Source organism: Helianthus annuus, chromosome 3, assembly GCF_002127325.2.
Source record: "Helianthus annuus cultivar XRQ/B chromosome 3, HanXRQr2.0-SUNRISE, whole genome shotgun sequence".
NCBI classification, from domain to species: domain Eukaryota; kingdom Viridiplantae; phylum Streptophyta; class Magnoliopsida; order Asterales; family Asteraceae; genus Helianthus; species Helianthus annuus.
This window is the reverse complement of record NC_035435.2, coordinates 157,103,225-157,120,067: the sequence shown is the minus strand read 5'-3', so window position 1 is coordinate 157,120,067 and position 16,843 is coordinate 157,103,225. Positions and strand designations below refer to the sequence as shown.

The 16,843-nt window shown below is 36.2% G+C and overlaps 4 protein-coding genes across 4 annotated transcripts; 2 read left to right on the top strand and 2 right to left on the bottom strand.

Moving 5' to 3' along the window:
- Positions 1-8,996: 8,996 nt before the first annotated feature.
- Positions 8,997-11,102, top strand: LOC110930305 (putative gamma-glutamylcyclotransferase At3g02910). Its single transcript, XM_022173594.2, has 2 exons — positions 8,997-9,637; positions 10,767-11,102. The coding sequence occupies exon 1, from the start codon at positions 9,090-9,092 to the stop codon at positions 9,621-9,623; it is 534 nt and encodes a 177-aa protein (XP_022029286.1). The 5' UTR covers positions 8,997-9,089; the 3' UTR covers positions 9,624-9,637; positions 10,767-11,102.
- LOC110930306 lies at positions 11,097-11,927 on the bottom strand. The gene is made up of 3 exons (XM_022173595.2): positions 11,850-11,927; positions 11,623-11,745; positions 11,097-11,544 (listed from the first exon to the last, which is right to left on the bottom strand). Exons 1-3 carry the CDS (start codon positions 11,882-11,884, stop codon positions 11,352-11,354), a joined length of 351 nt encoding a protein of 116 aa, XP_022029287.1. The 5' UTR covers positions 11,885-11,927; the 3' UTR covers positions 11,097-11,351.
- Positions 11,928-14,032: 2,105 nt separating this feature from the next.
- Positions 14,033-15,045, top strand: LOC110932356 (glycine-rich cell wall structural protein 1.8). The gene is made up of 2 exons (XM_022175699.1): positions 14,033-14,795; positions 15,020-15,045. Exons 1-2 carry the CDS (start codon positions 14,033-14,035, stop codon positions 15,043-15,045), a joined length of 789 nt encoding a protein of 262 aa, XP_022031391.1.
- Positions 15,046-15,415: 370 nt separating this feature from the next.
- On the bottom strand, positions 15,416-16,165 carry LOC110932355 (splicing factor YJU2-like). Its single transcript, XM_022175698.1, has one exon. It carries the CDS (start codon positions 16,163-16,165, stop codon positions 15,416-15,418), a length of 750 nt encoding a protein of 249 aa, XP_022031390.1.
- Positions 16,166-16,843: the final 678 nt, after the last annotated feature.

Genomic DNA, 16,843 nt, shown 5'->3' with positions numbered 1-16,843 from the left:
TAATTCGACCGACTTTATTTGTTGTAGAAGTCAGTAACCACAGATATGCGTACGCTTCTAAGTAAAACACACAAGTAGTCTTTGGAAGCTTAAAATATTGGCTCTTCCTATGTTCAACAAACTGCTCCAAGACCCTAAGCTTTCCATTGCAACAACATTAGTCCATCAACATACAAAACACATATAAACATGCCAAATTAGACATTAACCACAATATGTTTGCTAATGAATCAATATTTTTAACAACTTTATTATACAAAATACATTCAAGTCACATATCGTTTTTGTGTGTCAGCAGTGTGTACCCACAAATTTTCGTCATTGTAGGTTGAAAAAGAGGTTGGGATGAAAAGTCGGGTAAAAATAGAATGTAAAAACTTAATTTTGAAATGGGGTTATGTTAAGAAAATGGTTTACAACGGCATAACGTATCTTATGAAGAAACATGTTAAAATATAAATTAAGTTCACATATTCATTTTGCCGTCAAGAACCTTTAGGCCTGCCCGTGCCCCCGCCCCTATGTGTGAGTTTAAAGACATAAGATGATGATTTGTAAGAACATTTCGACAATTATATAATACGGCAGAGTGAGTGTTTCATACAAGAGTGGTTGTTGACTATATGCTGCTAAGGGTAGCATGGTAATATATCCTGTGGTAGTTGTGTTTCGATGGTGGTTGTTGACTATTTCACCAAAGAAATCAACTAAAAGAAACATCAATGTGCAAGTTGAACTTTGGACTTAAATGATTCCGAGAAAAAAAGAGATTGGTGTTGACTACCACCATTATTGCCATGGCCCATGACCCAATTTAAGTTTTAAGTGCCCCAAATTCTCTTTTTAAGATATATACTTTATTAATTTCTCAAATTGTTATAACCATATTATATTTTTCTAACGTTGATTTATGAAGTAAAATCAAAACTCTAAAGATTTGAAACTTTCAACTTTGAAATGTATTCAGGAATTATTCAACCTATTTATCAGTTAGAAAACGGGCTAACCATATTATATGTCTAGAAAATATGGAACAATCTAGGAATTACTCTACAAAAAAAATCTGATAATACATTATATTGAGAATTGTATCATCAAGATCAAACCAATCGCTAGATACTACTCTTTGAGAACTAAAGAACTCATCATTATCATACTCAGTAAATCACACCAATATGTACACAGTCTTACCTCTACTTCGTAGGAATAGAGAGTTTGCTTTCAATGAAACCTCCGGCTTGATAGTAGTTTTGTATCAAACCTTAGACATGAGACACATAACACTACTACATCTAATATAAATTTCTCTAGTGTGTGTCATAACTTTTGTGATAAATTGATAGGAGCTTAAAATCCTTAATTAAACAGTTAAACATACACATTTAATATAAATTTCTCTAATAAGCCCAATGAACAACTTTTGGCCAACTCCGATCTATCCTACTCGTTTATAAAGAGAGACTGGATTAAAACCATACACATCTTTCTAGTATGATGAAAGAAACCGGATGATTGTCTAGTTAACATGGCCCGTGTCATGTGTTTAACTTGTTATATCGTCTTTAACAGAGCTTGAACCTATAATCTTTTGGTTTATTGGATCAAATAGACACTGCTAGGCTAAATGTATGTTAGTCTTAAAATATAGAACAATTATTTTAAATTTTTATGTGAAATTCCATTTTAAGAATTTTACTTTTGGTTTTCTCCACCATAACCAAATAACCAGTCCATCTAGTTTTTGATATCATAAGCAAAAGTTTTGAGTATAAAGTATAAACAATCATAGTGTCGGATATGGCGAACAATAAGTTTGGTGATTATTTATATGTACTCTTGAGCCTTAACTTTTATTGATAAATTTATTGTAGGGAATATATTCACTATTTTTTTATTAAGTGTTTATGCATATTCTGTTTATTAATTAAGTTTTAGAGTAAATCATAGAAAACATCCTTTATGTTTATAACGGATTGCAAAGTGTGCCATCTACCATCAAACATTAAAAAACGTACTTCATGTTTGAAAACCCTTGTATAGTTTGTCATTTGCCCTAAATACTAAATAAATAATCATAACAAATAAATAAAACAATTTTGTTTAATATGTATATATACACACACACATCCAAATACCCCCTGATCTCTGTATCTCAACTCTCTTTCTCTCTCTCATTACCCGACCACCACCACATGCCCCCATCAGCCACCACCAGCTCCCGACCACCACCACCTGCCCTTCCCCACCACCTACCACCACCCTTACCCCACCCCATATCTCAATGTCGTCCATCGCAACCACCACAACCTATTTCATCTCCACAACCACTAGTAAGATCCACCACCTGCCACCACCCCTACCCTGCCCCTCTATCACGATGTCATCCACAACAACCATAAGTAAGATATGTCACCTACTTGGCCTTGTTTCTGGTTATACAATGAACACTTAGTCGAGTCTGGCCGTAAGATAAATGAAAAATTGGTTGAGCTAACTGAATGAATGTCAAGGATTCGTGAAAAACAAGTTGAACTGCAATTTGAATCAATTAATGTAGTTTATGCGTGTTACGCTAACCCTAGTAACGTTCACATGGGTTAGCATTTGCAGGTGTTGTATACTTTAGTAATTGTTGATGGCAATCAATGATATGTTTTTATGTTAGCATTGTCTAGTTGAACGTGAGTTGTGGAGTCGAAAAATAAGAAGACAGTTCCTAACGCATTATGGCAAGGCTTAAATCTAGTTACTATGATATGATATACATATTTACTTTATTTTTTGCATAGCTAGCTCTGGGTGGGTGGGAAGGACCTCCGGCTATAGCATATTTTATCGGGACACATTTGAAAAATATATATATATATATATATATATATATATATATATATATATAGGATAATGCTAGATAAAAAACCCTAAAATTCTTAGAAAACTTTGGAAACCCAAATGGGAAGCCATTTTTACCCAACCTCCCGACATTTTTTTTTTTTGAAAAAAATTACACATGTAATATACATGTTTTAGAGTGTTTTGGGCCAAAAAAAACAAAAAAGCGCCGAAGGGATTTTTTTAAAAAAAATAAACAAATTTCAGCTCCTAACACGTGTTAAGCAAAAAAGACAGAATTTCGCTGAAAATTGCTGAAACTTGTTTTTTTTTTAAAAATATCCCTTCGGCGCTTTTTTGATTTTTTTGGCCCAAAAGTCTTAAAAACATGTATATTACATGTGTTATTTTTTTAAAAAAAAAAAAAAAAATGTCGGGAGCTTGGGTTTTCTCGGGTTTTTTATATATATAGGGTTTTCTATCTAGCCCTACCCACCCTATATATATATATATATATATATATATATATATATATATATATATATTATAGAGTAAACTGCCATTTTGGTCCCTAAGGTTTGGGCAATTTTGCCACTTTAGTCCAAATCTCAAACTTTTTACATCTGGGTCCATGTGGTTTCAGTTTTATTGTCATTTTAGTAAAAAAAAAAAAAATCAGGTCTTATTTGTCTTATAAAACCATGTTATTTTGTCCTTTTCCTCAGGGGCAAAATGGTCATTTTATTTTTATAAATAAATACATTTTCCCCTGTAATCACAAACACACAATCAACCCTGCTACAATCCTTTTCCCATGTAATCACAAACACACAATCAACAATCTGATCCCCTATTTAATCAATCTTGAATCCTGTGAAGTATCATCGAACCAAAACCAGAAAACTCTATCCATGTTTTTCGATCAAGAATCAAAATCAGTCCGTTTCAAAGATTTGATCAAACCCGTGATCAAATCCTGTTCAAAATTATCACATACACACCAAATCGTTCATACAATCGAGAATTGTTTCGTTTTCAAAATCAAACACAGAAATCAAAACCCCTGTTTTACGTTTTGACACCGTCGCCGGCCACCACCTTCATCATCATCATCATCTCAACTTCAACATCATCATCATCGGAAAAAGACACACATAACTGCCGATACACTCAGATCTTAAAAAAATTCAAAAGAAAAGAGAGTGTTATGAGGTTTACCTGAGAAAATTAGTCGGGAACAGTGGTGGCCGGGAAATCGGCGTCTCCGCCGTCTTCTCTACTTCTCAGATATCTCTCTCTCTCTCGTCGCCACCACCACAGTGGTGGACAGCCATTAAATCGAGGCGGAATGGGGGTGGTGTGGTGTATTTGAGATGAAAAGGAGAATAGGAGATTGAGGATGGTTGTGGGTGTTCGTTGTCGGCAAGAGATGTCACCGGAGAGACAGAGAGAGATGTGGTGCGGCTGTGGAAGTGGTGTAGATTAGGGTTTCTTCAAGTCTGAGGAATGCAGAGGAAAGGAGGAGGTGTTGGCTGGTATTTATTTATAAAAATGAAATGCCTATTTTGCCCCTGAAGAAAAGGACAAAATAGCATGGTTTTATAAGGCAAACAAGACCTGTTTTTATTTTTGGACCAAAATGACAATAAAACCGAAACCATAGGGACCCAGATGTAAAAGGTTTGAGATTTGGACTAAAGTGACAAAACTGTCCAAACCTCAGGGACCAAAATGGCAGTTTACTCTATATTATAATAGAAAACTCATATAAAACACAAACTTATAGTTTAGCCCATTTGAAATTATCAATCTCAAAATCTATAACTTAAGCCCATTAGGTATTAGCCCAATACCCATTTTAGTTAATAATAGTAATAATAATAACGACAAAAAGCCCACCTATTTTATAACACAACGATATAAGGCGTTAGGCATCGGCGAGTGCGATAGTAACCACCATCGTCCACCACGGGACGCGTATTCCCGAGCTCGAACAGTGTGCTGAATTCTCATTACAGACATGATTTCTTGTTACATTTTATGTCTTCTAATGTGCAAAACTAACACGTCTCTTTTAAAAAGTAAAGTATGTGTGTGAAAAAAGTGGATACATGAAAATTAGATATTCGAAAGTAGATTTGCGAATTAATATATACATGAAAAATAAATATATCAAATTTGGACGATGCATTGTTCTACACAAAAATATAGTAGATGCATGAGATGTTTAATATTTTAGGACGTTTATTTGAAAAGAAAATTTAATTGAGAAGAAAAAAAACAAATGATACAATTGTAAAATATTATGTAGTTTTTCATTAATCTCATTTATTACTATATTTAAGTAATTAATTACTCATAAATACTATCATTCTTTACACTATTTTTTTATGTCTACACACATAAAAAATTATCTTACATATTTCAAAATTTATCCTCCACGTATTTAAATTTATCCTACACAACTCGTAAGTTATCCTACACCTAGTAATTTGTCCTACACCCCAAATTATTTTTTTTAAATATATATTTTGAAAATAAGTTACAAATTTAATGTAATATATATATATATATATTATATAAGAAACCAGTGGGGGACACGTGTCACCCTCTGGTTAATCCTTATATGGTTTTCCCTCCTAAATGTACCTCAAATACGGAGTTGAGTTTTTTTCCAAATTACAAACAGATTTTTTAGGGCTTTTGATCAGAACGATGATACGAGTCCATTGATGTAAAACTTACTTCGAAATGGTGCTCCAAGTGACTTGATTTTAGTTAATTGGAAATTTTAACACCCGAATTGAAGCGCCATTTTTATGGTTTGGAGCACCGTTTCGAGGCAAGTTTTACATCAATGGACTCGTATCGTCGTTTTAATCAAAAGCCCTAAAAATCTGTTTGTAATTTGAAAAAAAAAAAAAAAAATTAACTCCGTTAAGTTTTTTTAACGGGGGACCATTGTAGGAAAAATAGGTGAAAGGTGGGACTGGTGGGGAAATATTCTGAGGTGGGATTATTAATGGCCAATAAGGTTTAGGTGAGATTATTCCAGACCAATTCTCCTTAAAATAAATATGTATTTTGCTCTTTGAAATTTTGTAGAATTAGTACTTTTTGCTCTTTGAAATTTTCTAGAGATTATGAGTCAGAACAAAGAATCGGTCTATTTGAGTTGACACTTTACAGACCCCAACACTCACGGCACACCAATCGTGACCATTTCACCGTGACGTTGACTCTTACGCAACCCCTTCCTTTTCAGTTGTTCTCACACAACCACATTCTATTTTAATACGGGAAATTTACATCAATGGACTCGTATTATCGTTCTGATAAAAACCCCTAAAAAATCAGTTTGTAATTTGAAAAAAAACTTAACTCTGTTAAGTTTTTTAACGGGGGATCATTGTAGAAAAAATAGGTGAAAGGGGGACTGGTGGGAGGGAATATTGTGAGGTGAGATTATTAATGACCAATAAAGTCTAGGTAAGATTATTACAGGCCAATTATTATTGATGTCCAAAATATTTAGTGAAAAACTCATTTTCACTAATATTTCCAACAGGATCTAGCCAATCAACGCATCAACTGGCCGGTTCTTATCAACATTTTTTAGCGATCTTAACTGGTTTTGCTTGAATTTTTTCGTAAAAAACTTTAGATTAGTTTTCTTATGTAAAATTCATTTGCTTTTTAACTTAACCGATCCAAATCAGGTTGTCGCAATTATCGATACACCAAAGGAAGTATTAATTTCCAAACAAGGAACACAACCTAACATAGCATCAAAACTTTCATTTAAAAGAAAAAAACAACCCATCAAACCGAATAACCAAACAAACCATTGGTTTTGGAAATCTCAAATCTCAACATGATCAAATCTTATTACGTGTAATCATGAATTCTCATAAAAAATCAGATTCAAATATATTTAGCAATGGATGTTCATAATCATGGTTATTAATGATAACAATACCAAATGCATGCATCATGCATAATATCATGATTCATGCATGTATGACTTACGAGGGAAATCAACCCAATCAAATTTAATAATTTATTATTACAGGAATGTAAATATAGACCACATATCTTTTTATTTATATACCCCGCGTTGCGGCGGGGCGTAAATCGTGCCAAGTAGCACCATTGTTATATTCGACCAGCAACACCGAAAAAATGGGTAAAAACAAAATAATAAAAAAGGAAAAACAACACCGAACGAAAAACATACGTAAAATCATTGAACCATGCCTGCATGTTGTGTTGTGTTAATGTGAAAAAATCAGACTAAAACGTAAAATATAGAGAAGAATAACTAAGTCGATCTAGGACCCCGCTCGTTGCGACAAATCTGTCAAACAGGGAAATAAAGACGCATTGTGACGAGCCTGTCAAATGGAAAAAAATAGACGAAAAAACATTGAACCCACACGCACATTGCAGCGTATTCACTTGCAAAATTTAGAATGAAACGCAAAACAAAAAATTTAAAAAGATGAAAAGTATGGGGATCAAATTTGAAAATAAAAAAATATTAGGGGTTAACTTGCAAAAGTTGAAAATGTTTGGGTAAACGTAAAAAAAATCAAAAAGGTTAAAATAAAAAAAAATAAAAAACCTTTAAATTAAAAATGAAAAAGCCAACTTTTTTTTAAAAACCACCCTATACTTAGATTACAATATTATGAAGCACCAACAATTTATAGTATGAAAATATTAAGAATAAGGATGATATTTAATTTGACTCTTCAAGAAGCTGAATTAAACAAACGCAATTAAATAACAATAAACATGACCCTTCAAAATTTCTGGGTACTCTATAACCATATTAGTCTCATGATTACGATTGATGATGCCTTGTTTTAGTTTATACGTAATACTAAGTACAACAATTAGAACCTTTAAAAGACAACTTATTTTGTTGAACTAATTTCATAAAAACCAATAGATTTCCTATTTTATACTAAAAAGACAACTCAGTTTTGATATATTAAATTCATTAAATTTTAACAAAAAGTATTTGTTATCCTCTAAAATTTCTCAAAATTTAAAATTTTCACATTTAAAGACAGTTCACTTTTATTGAAATTTGTGAAAGTTAACGGTGTTGCGTTCCACATTTGCAATAGAGACATGTCAAACAAAAATCACATGTATAGTATTCACACATATGTAATGATTGTGCTAGTAACCAAGATCTCACTTGTTACTAATCATACCTCCCATATTCATATCGATATCAAATAGGGGTGGAACTAGGCTACTTTTGTAGGTTCTCAAAAATCCATCCGGTTTAGAAAAAATAGGAAAATTAGTGAGAACCTCGTATGATTTGGGAAAAAATAGTGAGAATTAGTGAAAATTTACTAAAAGAAACCCAGTGAAAAAAGTTTTTAGATCCGCCACTGATATCAAAACTATTGATGGTGTATGATAAAAGTAGCACCTAAGCAAGCACTTTGTCCCTAGAGATAGAGAGATGATATTTCCAGCAACATCTGTGTCTCTAAAATTATAACAACAAATACAAGCTAAATTAGGATCTACTTTTTTATGCAAACAAAATATATATTAAATCATACATAAACGATGTAATCCTCTATCTATTAAAAAAATATATATTAAATTTTACATAGACTATGTAATCTTCCTACTTATTAAAAAATATATTAAATTTTACATAGACGATGTAATCTTCCTACTTTCTGTCAATGATCTCTAGATGAAGTGGTGGAAGACTTGCATTTCTCTTGAGAGTTGCAGGTTCAACTCCCACTTGGTGTAGAGTGAGACACTGGTGGGCAATGATAGGAGACCCATGAAACCTGGGTTTGATCCTTGCGCCAAACGAGTTTTACCGGTAATTTTACTGTCGTGTCTACAGGCGGTGGGTTACCGGGTTTTCCCCGGAATTGGTGGTGGACTCAGGTTACTATCGGAGTACTCCGTTTGGTCCAATGAATACCCCGAAAGTACTCGGCATTGATTCTGTTGGCCGTTAAAAAAAATAAAAAAAAATCTTCCTACTTACTAAAAAATATAATTAAATTTTACATAGGCCATGTAATCTTCCAATTTATTAAATTTAGGGTTTCTCCTTTAAAAGCCCATTGGTTTTAGCCCAAGTTGCGTGAGCATTCTATTTTAACAAACATTAAAAAACCACCCCAAAATCCAACACTATATTAACCAATCACCACTCATTTTCCCCTTCTCCGGCACGCATCGGAAACTCATAAAATCGCCGGAAAACAATGACGATCTCCGTCACCAACGGCGCCGATGCACCAAAACAAACCCTAATATTCTCATACGGCACTCTCAAACAAGGCTTCTCTAACCACAAGCTAATGCAAGACCTAATCTCCAAAAACGACGCCGTATTCGTAGGCAATTACATCACCGACCGCCGCCTGCCGCTCGTCCGCGGCCCCTACGGCGTTCCGTTCCTCTTAAACCTCCCCGGCGCATCTCGCCACCGTGTCCGCGGCGAGCTTTACTCCGTTTCCGACGCCGGACTTCAACGTCTCGATGTGCTTGAAGGTATAACCCTAGGTCATTACGAACGGCTTCCGATTGCCGTACGGCCGGAAGGCTCTGACGCTGTTGTAGAGGCTGAAGCGTATTATGCTCACCGGAATTTTGCGGAGGATATGTGGCGGAGGAGTGGATATGAAGGATTTGAGGCGTTTAGTGATGAGGTTGCGAAAGGTTATGTGAGGAGAGATTTGAGGCCTAAGGATCGGAGTTTTCGTGAGCAGATTACGTTGTTTTGTTCTTCGAGTTAGACCTAAATTATGAGGTTTGATTTCTGTTCTAATTGTATGCAAGTTTTTTGTTGTTTAAGTCTCTTGAAGTTATTGCAAATGGTTGTGTTGTCTTAATCATTTAGGAGGTCCTAAGCGAAGTAAAAATCGGAGGTCATTTTGTGTTGTGTTTGTTCGGTTAAAGTTATGATATTGTTATATAGTTTATGTGGCCTATTGTGTGACTTGTTAGCTGTGAAACACAACCCGAACCGATCTATTTATGCCCAACTACAACGTATAAGTGACATGCGAATAAAAAATTCGGCTCGAGTTCTGCTCGATACCTTTTGATACAAAGTTGTCTTAGTACATACACAGTTGTGTAAGTAACAAATACACGCGTTTATAACACGGATGCTAGACAGTACACAGGGGATATAAAGGGAAAAAAATGAAATGCATTAATAGGGCATTGAAAAAAATAATTAGAAGTTAATTTTCACAAGTAACAAAATAATTGATGGATGTTTCTACATCGGTATTGAAAGCAAGATCTACAAAACTAACTAATATGAATATGCCTAATAATTAAGATGTGTAATTTTCAAGTTCAAGAATCTTCAACTATGTTATTTCTCCTTTACCTTGATTTGTTCTCCATGAACGGTTAACTGATGGAATTTATTAGTCTCAAGAGTATTTTTGAGCCCTGGATACTTGGGCCGAAAAGACAAGTCATGAATCATATGTTACTACGTCATTAACATAGATAGCTTCGTAAAATCAGACTTTTTTCGGGCCTAAAGGGGCCTGTCCCCTTTCTAAGTGGGAAGATCCATCGCATGCAAAAGGAGAAAAAATGGAACCGCTCAGATTCGTGCATCACGAGATCTTTACCTCTAGACTATAACAAAGATATTTTTTGAACGAATCAAAGTTCAGATAATATACATAAATATATATTTAATTGTTCTTGAGCATATTTTTGGAGATTAGGGCAAACATAAGATATAAGTTGTAGTTTTCTTCTGCATTTTATATAAATGAATCAGAATTTGATCTTGTTTTATTAATATAGAGTAGAATAAACTAGCAATCTTTATGGAAATGGTTCAATAATGTTTTGTTGACCGAAGGCGCCAACACTTATACATGCTATGGTTTTAATGTCTTTTCTAACAGTTTCTGGAAGAAGCAACCGGAGTTGCTAATTGGTCTGTATAAATCTTCATTCAAGCTTCAGCATTGATGAATTATCCTGTGACGTAATATCACAGCCGGATTGCGGTGTAAGTATGTACTTATTGTCGAAAACTTGAAAATAAGCTCAATGATTTGTATTTCTATGGGCAAAATCTGCGACTAGAAGTCTGGAATAGAAGCCACACTTAGATTTTTACTAAAATCTTGGTAGTGGCAATAATTTGTATGCTGATGTAATGATGTTATGGTACTTCATTGACATATCTTAAGAATCTTTGTAACCGTGAAATATGCATCTGCAAATCCATGTTGAGCGCCGACAGTGATATCAAGTTCTTCATTGACAGCCATTTACTTTTACGTATGGCGCGTATATAGATTATAGAAGCTAAACACAAACTTCATACATTACAGCATAACACACAAATAGTAACTTAATACAAATCTCACATGCTTATTTTAGGACAAACACAATATCTGGACGTAGTTTAGTAGCAGAAACATATCAACTTTGTATCGTTTTGTGAGGTTTTAACCACCTGAAGACATGAGGCAATTCAGGCATCAGGCGCATACAACTTTCACAGTGTTTGTTTCATCTATGACACAAATGCAACCTTCACCACACTCAAAGTAGGTCTTGCCGGCATCGGGGCCATCGGTTTTGGTTACAACACAAGACCAACCTTCACCACACTCACAGAATGCTTTGGCTTCTGCAGGGATCTCCAATGGCCGTTGCACCACAGTTGGCTCGCTGCAATACCATATAGAATATTTTAGTTTTATTACTTTATATAGTAAATAAAGGAACTGTATGTATTAGAAAACATACGTGACACATGTGCAACCACCGCCACCACATTTTGCGAAAGGTTTGCCAACCTTGGACGGCTCAGTTTTGGTGACGGTGCATTTCCATCCTTCTGAGCACTTGCAGTTTGGCTTGTCGTCAGTGCTGCACAAGTGAACAAGGTATTGTAAATAACATTGAACATGTGCTAACTACTATTAATTACTAAATAACTAGTTATTAGAATTTTACAAGTAAATAAGAAATACCTAGGAGAAGTTTGGCTCACACTTTGAGACTCCATACTTGACAAGTATATCTATTTTCATGAAATTGCTTATTGGGTTTTTATGGTATTTATTGTCATGTAGCTTTGAGTGGAGAATTTGTCGTTTTTAACTTTTTTAGTGTAACGTAACGTCTTCTTTTTTATTATGAGGTTGTTATTACCCGACCTGTAATCAGTCATAAAAGTATTTATGTCCCACTATATTTGTCCTACTCACTTTTAGATCCTTCCAGAATCCAGATACTTTGATGGGAGTTCGGCTGGTATGCATCTAGGTCTGATGATTGAATTAGGGTGCGGTATGGGCTTGGAAATAGTCCCGGTTCATGTTTTGGTCTAGTGATTACTCGGGACTTGTGTATGGGCCTTGATAGCAGAGTCGGTTAATCTCTTTCTAAGTCACTGGCTCGGGCCTAGTGGCCATACTAGGGACTAGCCTGATACTGTATTTGGGCCTAGGTATAGGGCTAACTTGCTTTTAGCTCAGTGTCACAGGCCTACAAACTGGTCTTGGGCTCAAGGCGGGACTAGAACCTTGAAGGGCTAGATTTGCGCTTACCAGGTGGCGGGTCTGCATCTTGGTTAGTGAGCTATGTTGAGTATTTGACCTCAAAATTAGGCTTGCCAGTATTTATACTTGGGGGTTACGCTTGGCTCGTGTATTTGACTGGGCTGGCTTGTATCTAGGATCTGGTGATCAAGCTGGGGTTGGCAATCCGCCTGGGGCTTACAGACTGGCCCAACTTCAAGTTGTAGTAGTATATGTGATTGAACATGCATGGTGTGCACAACTGGTAGCTTTTACGCATGGACGTGCATTGAGTTAGGTTTAAGCTCAACTGAAAAAAAAAAAAAAAACAAAACCATCTGTTCAGTTTTTTCGGTTCGGTTATTTGTTTTTTCAGTTGAATCTTACTTTTAAGATAATTTGATTTCTTATTTTTATCAACATTATAGGAAAATGGACTAGTGTATAAAGTTGTTTATACATTATGGTGATTTGTAGAAGAATATAAACAGTGGCGAAGCTTGAGATTTCCGACCGGGGGTTTCATATATACCAAAAATTTCTATAAAACCGTGGGGGGGGGGGGGGTCAAAAACGTATATACCCAAAAAGTTATATACGAAAACTACATACACTCCACTAATGAACGAAAAGTTCGGGGGGTCGGCCGCCCCCTCCTGCCCCCACAAAACTACGCCCTTGAATATAAAGAGTGGTAGATAAATGATAGTTGACCTAACATCTTTCTTGGATGAAAGCAATCTCATAATGGAGCATTGGAGTGTATCACATGGGATTGGAAGTGCCCACAATGCAAATGGATTTTTCGTGTCTTGTAATACATTTTGCTTCCATGAATACCAAAAGAAAGAAAGCAGGAATAAACCATGCATCTTTTTTTTTTTTTTTTTTAACTTTTTTTATAATATTAAAATCAATCAATCCTGTTTGGGTTTATACATATTGATCGATTGAAAAGATACTATCCCTAGTAGTTAAAGGTGCAAGATGAAAAAAACGTGCACACCCAATAAAACAAAGGCACAATTATAAAAATAACAAAAGTTATATAATAGGCATATAATGTTAATACTTTAAGTTCATACTATTTAAGTAATAAATCAAATGTAGTTTTCTTTTAAAACAATGTCCAAAGTAATTGAATAGTGAACTTAACAGTGTCTATCAACACAACCTAAAAGACTTTTAACTTAAATAAATAGTTAAAACCTTGAAGTTGAATTTTATTAATGTATTAATTATGATTATAAAAAAGATACCTTTTTAGATAAGATGATATACTCAGATAACTTCAAGCAAATGTTATCATCTTATCCGATTGATAATTACCATGATACAAAAGTATATTCAAAGTCGTTTTTGAATGGTTGAAGATGTGGGTGACAGCAAAAATGCACCATATTTAGGTCTTGGCTACATAGCTACGGGCTGTGGTGCACTCTTGATACGCAGGCAGCAGGCTTAGTGCGTTGGACCAATACTACACTTTTTTTTTTTTTTTTGGGTAAAGACCAATACTACACTTTTGCCATGTGCACACTCACCGTTGCCCAATACTCATGGTTTTAGACCCAATGGAAATGCCTATAAATTGCATTCGACTTCTTTGTTGTTACTCCATCAACTTTCCATAAATGGGTAATCGGAAAGTTGTCGGTGTTTTCTTCGTATTCTTTTGCATTGGGATTTGTTCAGGCGCTAGATCACTTTTTAATTATGAAAGTGGTGGTGGTGTTGGTGGGGGTGAACATGTAGTGCCAGGGTATGGTTCTTATGGAGGTGGTGGGGGGAGTGGTGGTGGTAGTGGGTATGGAGGTGGAGGAGGAGGGTATGGTGGTGGTGGGGGACATGGTGGTGGAGGTGGATACGCTGGTGGATATGAACATGTTCCTAGTTATGGAGGAGGTGGTGGCGGTACAGGAGGTGGTGGTGGCTATGGAGAACATGGTGGTGGGTATGGAGGTGGAGGTGGTGGAGGGAGTGGAGGTGGTAGTGGTGGATACTATGGCGGTGGTGGGGAGCATGGGGGAGGTTATGGTGGAGGTGCAGGAGGTGGTAGCGGTGGTGGTAGTGGTGGATACAATGGAGGTGGTGGGGAGCATGTAGGAGGTTATGGTGGAGGAGGTGGAGGTGGCAGCGGTGGTGGTAGTGGTGGATACTATGGCGGTGGTGGGGAGCATGCAGGAGGTTACGGTGGAGGTGCAGGAGGTGGTAGCGGTGGTGGATATGGAGCAGGGGGTGAGAATGGTGGTGGGTATGGTGGCGGGAGTGGGGGTGGACACGGTGGTGGAGGCAGTGGAGGAGCTGGAGGAGAAGGTGGATATGGAAGTGGTGGTGGAGAAGGCGGTGGTGCAGGTGGGGCATATGGCGGTGGTGCTTATGGTGGAGGAGGAGGTGGTGGGTCGGGAGGTGGTGGCGGTGGTGAACATGGAAGCGGTGGATATGGTGGAGGTGGCGGAAATGGGGCCGGTGGCGGTCATGGTGGCTATATTCCATGAGATTCGAGTTCTATCCTATGCATCTTGTGTTTTCATCATCTAAAAATAATTGGTATTGTGGAATCTTGTATTTTTAAGCTTAATTTGTGCTTTTGAATTGATTCAAATTATGATGCAAAACAGTCTTGGTAGTTATTGGTATTTCATAAGGCAAAGCAACACCTAGGTTGGGAAGGAGAAGGTCTTGGGTTCAAGTCACGACAGGGGATTAAAGAAATTAGCCGTTAAAAAAAAAGTAATTGGTATTTCATCAAATTTAAAACACGTGAATGATGATCAAATTAACCTTGTAAACATGTTTGAAAAGAAAAAAAATAATGGGTAATTTACTCTAAATGAAATCAACAAGGCTTGTAAACGTATGTAAAAAAAAACATGAGAAAGATGGAACATGCTGTAATGTTATCAAAGGCTTCATAAACCCTTTTTTACTATTGTGCAAATAAATCATACAATGAGTTAATAAGGAACAGGGTCTAAATCCAAACATAAAGGAGGCTGGAAAACATGATGATGGAGTCAGGCTTCTTGGTCATACTGCTGACATAATAATACAAGCCCGTTACTCTTAATTTCTTGTGTTTTAGGCGACTTCTTCTTGGGGACAGTAGTTAAGTGATAATATGTTGGCTTCCTCTTCTTATGAAGCTCATGTGGTGATCTTTGGAAAACGTATGGCGGCTGCATTGAATCATCCACAGTTACATGCGCATGCTGCCTGCAGCGTCGTGATCTTTGGAAAATGTCAAGCTGCTGTTTGTCTTCTTCTTCAAGCGGTAACGGCTGCAAGGCTTCAAGCATTGAATCGACACTTAGATGCGCACGCCTTGACTTCATGGACTTGAGTTCATCGAGTGCAGAAAGGATCTCCGTTTGTCTTTTCGAGGTCTCCATGGCATCTCCCACTTCATCTTGTTCTGCTGCTGCTGCATGAGGCTCGAAATTTCTTCGAGCTCCAGCCTCAACAAGATAATCAGACTGTTGAGGATCCGTCTTGATAGCAATTTCAGCGCAACAGTGGGGGCACTTAATATAAAATCTAAATATGGGGATGATTCCAAGATATGTGGTCTCATCCCCAATCAGTTTTTCTTGGCGTGAATTGAATTTAGTACCCTTGTAGATATAGCTGCCGCATGTGCCACATCTGATGCTCATAGGGAGCATATATCGAACTTTAATCTGCTGCTGTTGTTGGCTTCTTCGAGGAATTTTAGCGGGATCGAAATCAGGTGGATAGTACTTATTCACCACCTTTCTCTCAGACATCTTGTTGTATCAATCGCACGCACGAAATTTTTTATATATCACCGATCTGAAAAACGCAATACACACCCTGTCGATCGATCTCTTCTTGTTGTACGTGGAATAAGGCAATGAATCGTACCTGTATCTCCCTTCTTCAATTCGACGATCGGTGATCCAGAAAGAACCCTAATCATAGTTAGTTATATATATGGGAACCCCAACTTGTTCAACACGAAAACTTTAAACATCCCAAACCCACTTTTTTTACAATTGGCCCGGCCCTCTTGTCAAAACCATCCTTTTTTTTTTAATTTTAATGAGTAATCCCCTCTTGTTACTTTTCATACCCTCTTTTCATAACATCACATTTAAACTTATCATATTTACCCCTTATACATGTCATTTTTTTTAAAGTATTCTTTTTGTTACAAAACAAATACAAAAGTGTAAAAAAATATTGTAGACGTTTTTTTCTTCAAAATTTTTGTTTGTTTTTTTATGTTAACTAGTTATTTTCATCCCGCGCGTTGCGGCGAGACTTAATGACTACAAAAGGCGTGTCAGCAATGGCAAACAGATACTGAATATCAAAACATAAATAAAATGACGTGGTAAGGATAGTCACTCCGTCATAAAAAACGATTTTAAATAACCTAATATATAATAATAGGGCTCACATGTCCTACACGTTGGAAATTC